A 9,117-nucleotide genomic window follows, 5' to 3' on the forward strand; every position below is an offset into this window, starting at 1 on the left:
AAGCGCAAGGCGGCTCACGGCGGCTCCTCCACACCACTCGGTCCGCTGGTTGGTGGGGGGGGGAGGAAAAAAGAGGGAAATGAAAAAGAAAGACGCACGACGACTTCAGCCGAGTGAGGCCGAAGCAACACCCCCAATAATGCCGGCGACCTTTGCGTTTTGAGCGCAACAGTTGTGAGTGGTGCTGCTGGAATTGTTTTTCGAACAGGTGCCGGGGTTTTCGAAAGTGCTCAATACGGAATTTTTTTAATGCGATTCAGGGGCGAAGCGGGAAACGGTTCGAGTGGATCTAGATTGGATTGTCGGTCAGTTTTCAATTAATATCGCGGAATCGGGGGGAAATGGCAAATTTTTTGTTGTGACGCTTTTTGTGGGGCCAATCGAGAGCTGCAAATAAGGTATTTAAGGATGTTTAGCCATTTTCAGTAAATCTTATTTTTTCATGTTCAAGGAAAATTATTTTTGTTGGCTGATAGTAGAATATATGTGGACGTCTGCATGAAAAGGGACCACTTTGTCGATATGGAGTTATGTATACTCTGATAATATTTATAACATTCCGCACATTTTGAGCCGAAAATGATCCTCATAGAGTGAAAAATGACGTCGTCGGAGCCAATGAAAAAAACACGTTAACATGAGTGTAAATGGGAGTTGCTGAGACAAAAACGTGAATATCTCGGAAATTAGAATCGACAAAGTGGTCCCTTTTCATGCGGACGTCCACATATGAAGCTGACTTCTTTGATGTTAAAAAAATTAATTTTTGTCATTAAAAAAAATTAATTGACGTAAAAAAAAATTAAGCGCAGAAATGAATAAAATAATTTTTCCTTACACACGGGCTCTTCTGAAATTTATGTTGAAATTGATAATTCACCGACTAGAAGACTCTAAAAATATAAATAAAAATAGAAGGTAATGTGTAAAATCATACTAAATCCAATGGCCGGAGAAAAATCTGGGGTACCCGGGCAAAAAGAGGAAATATTTGAATGATTCTATCCCATATAAGCGCAAGTTAGCTCATGTATTTGGTGCATTTTGTCTATTTCATTTCTAAATAATGGACATGGGTTGGGGAATTGAAATTTCTATCAAAGTGAAGGGAATATCTTCATCTCTCAGTAAAAAAAATCAATTTTTTTAAGTACCTGCGATTTTGGATAAACGTCCTTGAACTCTGAAAAAATTTGGGAATAAAATAAGAGAATAAAATTGTGACTATTAAATATGATTAAATGTTTAATTAACTAAATATTGAAAATTACACTTGTCGAGTGTTTTATACCGAAATATATTTCTCAAAATATGAATTACCATAACTATCAGCTGATTGCTTTTTCAGATCATCTCATTCGTCAGATCTTCACATAATAAAATTTTCTACACTCAGTTCTACATTAAATTACACTCTTAACGAGGGATTCTAACAAAAAATGTAAAAAAAACTTATTAGAATTAATCTTTTGAAATTTCGCTCAAACTAAACTGCATTGCTCCATGCCTCTCTTCAATAAACAAAAGGCAGAAATCTTCCTTTTCTTCAATCCCCAACAACAAACTATAGTTCATCCAATTGAAAACCCGTAATTTTTAATTATCTACTTAAAACGTTCTACTCAATGTCCCATCCAGCCGTAAAAAATCACGATCTCTTAACTCTCCTATCCACATTATTCCACTTCTTCCTCATCGTGGTAACCATCGCCTTATACCGATGCTTCGTCACACCGTAAAACTTCTTCGCCCTCTCCAGATCATAATCCTGAACCACGCAGTCCGCGTAGTACGCCTCCACGACCGCAAGCTCCTGATACAACAGCCCGCCCTCAATCTGGATCATCCCCGCGCACTCGTTGAGGAGCCACCGAAAATTCACCGGCAGGTCTCTCTCCAGGCGATGCCACTCGACATGTGACCCCTTGTTGGACGTGGCCTCTCTCCTGTAGAGCCAATAATCCCTGTACGGACGAAATGCCGTCGCCTTTTCTGCTCCCGATTCACTCCTCCTCTCACTCAGAATCGAAATTTCGTCTTTTTCATCGTTCGAGCCAGACCTGGACACCTCCTTGATGATCGACAAGTCATCGTCCTCATCCTCCCCTTCATTTTCGCTCTCATTCTCACACATGACGCAGTCGCAGCTCTCGGTGGCTTCCGCCTGTTTCCTGGCACCTGAAAACCGTTTCTCCTCTGATTGCTGAAGTTTAGTGATCTTCACTCTGTGCCAATGACTCCTGGCCCCACCCTTCAGACTCAGTCTCTCGTAATTCGACAGCAAGAGGCTCTCGTCGCTGAGTACTGAGGACTGGGGATCCTCTTCCTCTGAATCGCTGTCGTCGAACTCTGCGATGTCCAGTTTTCCATTGCTGCGCACCTCGTCGAAGGCGAAATCGTCGAAGTCTTGTGCACTTCGTCTTTTCGCTCGCTGGGAGTGCCTGAGGTTTTTGGAGTAGAGAGATCGCTTAGTCTCGTCTATGGTAATTTTACCAGGGGTTTTTAGGTGAAGGTACTCCAAGGGATCGTCACGACGCGCGATTCCTCTCGTGTGGATGACCACTGGGGTGGGCTTGGAGAGGTCTTCGGTTTTCGGGTAGTAGATCTCCGGGTCGAAGATCGGGACGATCCGCTCGACGAAGCTGGCGGAGGAGTCGATGATTTCGAGGTCGATTCCGCATTCTTTTGAGAGGTCTTTGAAGCTGCAGGAAATGGAATAGACAACTTCAATATTCTTTTTTTTTTAATATTAACTTCAATGGTTGGTGGTAATTCTCCCAGGAATATTTGGGAATTCTATGTGCAAGAAAGGACATTCATGGATGAAAGGAGATGAAATGAGATTGAAAAAATAGAAAAATAGATTGAAATTTTGAGTAAAATATAGTGATTTTTTGTGAAGGTGTTGTTCACATGGGATTTAGGTTCATTTTGTTATTGATGAATTGTACAATTCCTTGAATGTTCAGGGGATTGTTTAATTTGGCACGTTTTTTGGTGACAATTCCAGCTGGCATTAAAATATCAATGATCATTCCACATAACGAACTCAATTTTTTATATCAATTTCATGAACACTTTGAATTCAAATTTCATTTAAAATTCACAATATTGTGAATTCAAAGGATTTTGAAGGGATTTTCTTTGAATAAATTTTTCACAGCTTGTTTGGTATTTCATTGGATGGTTTTGGCTGGGAATTCTGTAAATTACGAGAAAAGTTTTGTGACATTTCATCATCAAAATAAATTCCCAATCACAAGAAGTTAAATTCAATGTCAACGGTTTATCATTTCCTGAATAAATTCATTTTTTTTAAATGAGATACTCACGTCTCAGTGTTGGTCATGTACCCGACCTTCGCAGAAGTGAAGTCCTGTCTGAGAATGCTCGGCAGGTCCACATCGTCATCCATCAACAGCTCCTGGAGGTACGAGTGCATCGGTGTCAACGAGGGCTGGAAGCTCCTCACCGGCTCGACTTCCGGGAGATTCTCCGCCAAATTCTCCATGTTCTTATTAATATTCTCTGTCACTTGCTTCAGCAGCACCCCAGGCTCCGCAGGAGTCACGAATTTGCTCAGGTAATTCAGATATTCGTTGACATTCTGAGATGGTGCTTCTGGATCTAATCTGTACCTCGTGGCGGAATGATGGCTCATTATCACACTGCGACGACACTCAATGTACCTCTGCCATTCGATGAAGCTGAATAGCTTAGAGTCCAGTGCATCTTTTTCCTCTGCAATTCTAAAAGTTGCAAAATGAAACGTCCATGGAGTTATTTATTTTAAAACGTGGGTTGCATGACATTTTTTGCTGAATAGAACGATGAAAAATGACAATTGGACGAAAAATATTTTTTAAAACAACATTTTCAGAATTAAACAAATTTTGAAACATAATGGAAACTCAAGAAATTAATTATGAGATCCCAATTGAGTTACTCATTTAAAAAAATGAATTGTATGACATTTTTGTTTGTTGAATGGAACGACAAAATATGACAATTGTACGGAAGATATTTCTTGAAACGTAAAAACATTTTTAGAATATGAAAAACGCCAACAACTAGGCGAAAACCAAGAAATTTATATGGGAATTATAGGACAAGTTAATGTGTTTGAAGTTAAGTGCCTGTTTTTCCTCTGAAATTCAAGAAGCTGCAAAGCGAAATGTCCATCGACTTATTTATTCGTTTGACATTTAATTATGACATTTGTGTTGAAAATTTCATGAAATCTCCTCGTAAAATCACTTATCATGGAAATAAAAGATATTTTTTTCGAGTATAAAAACATCTTTTTGATATGAAAAAATATTAAAAAATGTGAAAATTATGAGACAAATTAATGCATTCTTTATTAAAATCTGACTTTCAAACAATTTGCACAAAATAATGTTCGAAAACGCAATTTACACGATATCAATGAATTGTGTGCCTGTCCTGAATTCACACGAACATCTCCATAACAGTCATCACCTAGAAAAACACCTAGAAGAAGTTTCGTATTTCAGTTTCACATCGGCAAATATTTTTCTCGTCTCCATTAGAATACGTCCGATAATGTCTCTGGCACATATCCCACCCGTACACAATGCACTCGTCTTTAATGACTGCGTAAGGCATGCACTGAGCGGTGAAATAGACCCCAGCATATCCACTGGAGTGCAGCATGACGCCCCCGGCAGTCTCGTCAAGCTGATTCAACTTGTCTATTTGCTGCTGCAAGATCTCCTCGGGGCAGCTATCGAGCTCCTCCGCCTCTTCGACTACTTCACTGGCTGAGTTGAACTTGATCAGGGAGTTGACTGGGCCTGTGATGCAGCAGGCGAGAGTGTCTGAGGCGAAGAGTCCAGAGCCAATTATTCCGGCGTCTGATACAGCACCAGTGGGCTTTCCTCGGGGACCACCTCCTGTTGCACCTACTACGAGGTTGAAACCATCCCAGGATAGGCAGCCACAGCTGTGATCTGATTTAATTTTGGGGTTTTGGAGATGATCCAAGTTTATTTGTCAACAAAAAGGGGGATGTGGCCTGGCGTAGTGGTTAAGGCCGTTGCCTCACAACGGATAGGTTCCAGGTTCGATTCCTGGCCGGGTAGAATGGTGAGATCTAACCATTTTTAAAGTCTTGATCAATCGCCATATAGTCTCATCAGACTCGAAGCGATATAAAATAAGCATAAAAAAAAAAAACAAAAAAACAAAAAGGGACAAGAAAAAAATTGACAAGTTTATTTGTCAAAAAAAATGACAATTCCGTTCAAGTTCATGATGAAATCTACAGAAGAGAGAATTCTCATGAGACATGATTTTTTTAAATGCAAGGCATGGATAATTTCTTAGTAAAAACAACAATGCAATTCCAGATTTAGTTTTCCGAAAAAATTTCAGTTTATAAGCAGCAGAAAAAGCTGCAATTTTTACTATTTGGAAAAAGTTATTGTTGAGCTAGAAAATTTATTGTTTATTGAAACGCTCAATATTAAATTGAAAAAATCAATTTTCCAATAATTAGGTTGAACCCATCCCAGGCGATGCAGCCACAGCTGTAATTTATTAAATTTCGAGTTTTGTGGATCAGTTGAATTTATTTGAAAACTGATAAAGAGCAGAACATCGAAATTTCAAGTAAAATAGACAATTCAATTAAAGTGCGTAATATGTTTAAAGAAATAAACTTCATGATTTTTTCAGATATTTACAATGTCTCCTAACACTTCTAAAAAGTCAAAAAAATTGAGACCTCCAAAATGTCCAAATAAACTCTGAATAACAAAATGAATATTAAAATCACTAAAATTCTTGCTCTTTACTTTTCACTTCTTCATTCCTTTCAAAAACAGGATCCATATTCCCAGGAGTCATCCAGAACCTCGGGATGTTTTTCATCCTCTTCATCAAATCATTCGAGAATATTTTATTCCTGTAATTCTCCATGACATATCGCGCAACGGAAATAGGATGCTCCACGTCCCTCAATCCCAGGATCGTGCCGCACTGGGATGTCGTACCATTCATGATGCTCGCGTCCATCTGAACTTGGTTCTGATCGTTGGGGGCACACCCATAGCCGCAGTTCAAGAATTCATCATTCTCCAGCCACCAGAGTGCATCCTCCACAGCATCCACAGAGCTCTGGTTCGACACGAGAGCATCGTAGCCTCTAGACGCCGATTTCACACATGCCGAGACCTTCTCCATTATCCAGGGGTCATCGACGGTGGAGATGCCCCCGTGGACGATTATACAAGGAGATTTTGACTCCATTTACCCAATGAATTATCTTCATTCAATCAATTGATTCAATGAATTTGTAATTTTCATCGATTTTTATGTATTTACTCAAGTGAATTGTAATTTTGGAAATTAATAATTTCTAGGTTGTAAACAAATGAGAATAAATAAACTTAAACGATCAAATTTGATTGCTGTTATCAGCTTCTGGAATAGTTCCATTATTGTTCAAGGAATAGAATTATTGTTATTACGATTGTGAATGGTGAATAAATTATAAATTAATTAATAAATGAAAATTAATAAATAAATGAATGAATTAATTAATTAATACTTACGAATTAATTCTGTCCACCACTCGCGATATTTCATACTCTGTAACTCCATCCAATCCAAATAAAATTTTCATGACGATTATAATAGCTGACATGGCTTTGGCCTCGTAACGCGGTAATGAATAATTCCATTTTTCAAATGTGAGCTTCGGTGGTGACATCGCAATCATCCTCTCCGCATACAGAGCTATTCCCTCTGGAAAAGCAGTCGTGTGACAAAAGTATCGCTTTAAAATTGTGGAGTAGATATTCAAACGATCAATTACATACTTGGTAATTGCAGATCTGTGCAGTAGCGTTGAATCAACTCAACGATATTCGGCTCAGGGATCTGTGAAACTCCCAGTAGATGAGCCAAGTCGCCAGTTGCGTCGCGTATGCCTTCATATTTGTTCAGAGTATATACGGTTCGCTTTAAATCGTTGGGGAGAGGATCCTCATCCGGAAAGAAGTGGTCCAATTTTTTGCTGGACATGTGTCCCTCCACCTGAAATCTAATGAGTCAAATCTAATGAGTCAAATTTTACCACGAGTTGATTTTATGAAAGTTTAAACAATTTTCACTATTAATTTGTGAGAAGGAATGTTAATTATATTTACAAAACGTAATTGACATCAATTTAAAAACATTTTTATGCAATTGAATTGAAAAATTTGGCAAAATAACTAACTGAATGACTAAATAAATGAATAAATACATAAATAACTAAATAAATAAATAAATAGATGAACAAATGAATGAATAATTTACCTCAATACATCACTAAGGTGAATCTTTTCATTATTGATTCTCAACGCAAGGTTGACGACTGCCAGTACATCTTGCATAGTGAGATGTTCCACAGTTCCTCTGTGTGCATGAAGCCTACCAACCCTGGGATCTCCTCGTTTCATCCTCAAACACTTCTTGGAGTTCCCCATCGCTTTCCTCTTATTCGCAATGGCAAAGGCGTTGAGGTAAACAGGGACCTTTCGTTTCTTTGGCTGCAGAGCATCGGATTTCATGCTGTGAAGACTCTGATTAGCTGAACTGGCGCCATCAGTCTCCGATTCGCTGGTGTCCAAGTACTTCTGGTACTCCAGGTCGACCAATTTCCTCCTTCGCTGGGACAACAGGCGTCCGAAGCTCAGATCACTGGCGTGGGTGGAGCCCCCCTCGGAGGTGCCACTGGACGGCGCCCTCTTCCTCTTCCTGACTCTTGACGAGACAGCCCCGAAGACAATTTCACTGTCTTTCTTGCGGTAGAAGAGGGGCAATCGGGGGAGACTTTTGTCACTGAAGGACCTGAAGGCCACTTGCAGCTTTCCCAAGTACGTGGCCCATAACTGGAGAACTGTTATTTTGAATTCTGGAGTTGCCCCCAGAAGAATTAACTCATTCGTCCAACCGTTCAGGATGAAGTTGAAGGTTTCCCAAGATGTCCAGCCCAGGGCTGTCTCTGAGAATTTATTATATTGTTCGTGAACACTGAACACGTTGCATTTTACAAGTGAAGAAATAGTTTGTTGCACAACTGATTGTTTTTAAATTATTGATGGAGAGGGGTGATAATTATTAATGACAGCAATTTCCCCATCATTTTATGAATTATTTCAAACGGTTCAGTAGAATCAAAGCAAAATGTTCAGGGATCTAGGGCAAATGGGGCTTGATTAGACGATTTCATTGTACAGTTATGAATTAAGAATGTTTTTTTTTTATTCTGGAGTTGCTGCAGGGGTGTTTGAGGGCATGTTGACGTTCACTCCAAAATAACAAATTAAGGCATTTTACGAGAAAAAAATACTTCGTAATATTGCATTAATGGCATTAATTATTTGCAAAATTAATTAATTTAAAATCATTTATGGAGAGAGCTTCCCAACAATCGCAATTTCTCGATGGTTTTACGAATAATTCAAACAGTATGAAATGGTAAATGAAATTGAGACTTTTTAATTTTTAACATAAAAGGAGAACAAAATTATATTACATTCCGCTGTCCAATTCTGAATTCAAATTAAACTCCGGTTTTTGTTAAACGTACAATAAAATTTCCTTGTCATTATTCATTATCATTTATCATTATCATTTATTCATTACAGTGTTACCTTTTGTATCAGCAAGTTTACTTCGTCGATCAATTTTCTTCTTCGTCACATATGTCGACGCATCAGCTGCATATTCAACGACCTCCTCTCGTCGTCCCTAAAATAACCAACGATCATTCGGTCAGTGAAGAAGAAAATTGCTATTGAGTAGTGGAGTAAATCTTCAGGTATTGTTTACCTCCTGCTGGGTTTCACATTGTTGACAGAAGTAGAACCCCGATTCTGTGTAAAATTCAACACCCCCACAAACCACGCACGAATCCATTATTTGTTTATATTCTAGAAATGACTAAATGATCGATGGTGTGATCAATTAACAGTCGTTGATATTGTTTTCACATTTTTGACATTTTTCTCACGTGCTTGACCGCATGATGTGAGTGCAAGTCGGGCCCAATCTGATTGGCCCCGCCATTTTTAGAGAAACTAGCGGGAATTCTTGAATGATTCT

General features: G+C 38.8%; 2 protein-coding genes across 2 annotated transcripts; both read right to left on the reverse strand.

Annotated features, from left to right (window-relative positions):
* Positions 1 to 1,227: 1,227 nt before the first annotated feature.
* LOC107043871 (TATA box-binding protein-associated factor RNA polymerase I subunit B) lies at positions 1,228 to 9,041 on the reverse strand. Its single transcript, XM_015265543.2, has 7 exons — positions 8,845 to 9,041; positions 8,667 to 8,763; positions 7,327 to 8,014; positions 6,846 to 7,069; positions 6,579 to 6,771; positions 3,333 to 3,749; positions 1,228 to 2,702 (listed from the first exon to the last, which is right to left on the reverse strand). Exons 1-7 carry the CDS (start codon positions 8,929 to 8,931, stop codon positions 1,649 to 1,651), a joined length of 2,760 nt encoding a protein of 919 aa, XP_015121029.1. The 5' UTR covers positions 8,932 to 9,041; the 3' UTR covers positions 1,228 to 1,648.
* On the reverse strand, positions 5,623 to 6,283 carry LOC107043872 (isoaspartyl peptidase/L-asparaginase-like). Its single transcript, XM_015265544.2, has one exon. It carries the CDS (start codon positions 6,271 to 6,273, stop codon positions 5,800 to 5,802), a length of 474 nt encoding a protein of 157 aa, XP_015121030.1. The 5' UTR covers positions 6,274 to 6,283; the 3' UTR covers positions 5,623 to 5,799.
* Positions 9,042 to 9,117: the final 76 nt, after the last annotated feature.

Source organism: Diachasma alloeum, unplaced genomic scaffold (assembly GCF_001412515.2).
Source record: "Diachasma alloeum isolate Michigan unplaced genomic scaffold, Dall2.0 Dall_scaffold_00648, whole genome shotgun sequence".
NCBI classification, from domain to species: domain Eukaryota; kingdom Metazoa; phylum Arthropoda; class Insecta; order Hymenoptera; family Braconidae; genus Diachasma; species Diachasma alloeum.

Excerpts from the sequence above, each read along its gene's own strand:
- LOC107043872 (XM_015265544.2), bottom strand. The coding sequence starts at position 6,273 with ATGGAGTCAAAATCTCCTTGTATAATCGTCCACGGGGGCATCTCCACC.
- LOC107043871 (XM_015265543.2), bottom strand. The coding sequence starts at position 8,931 with ATGGATTCGTGCGTGGTTTGTGGGGGTGTTGAATTTTACACAGAATCG. Across the intron at positions 6,772-6,845 it reads CACAGATCTGCAATTACCAA|AGGGAATAGCTCTGTATGCG; the intron begins GTATGTAATTGA and ends CTGCTTTTCCAG. Across the intron at positions 2,703-3,332 it reads TACATGACCAACACTGAGAC|CTTCAAAGACCTCTCAAAAG; the intron begins GTGAGTATCTCA and ends CATTTCCTGCAG.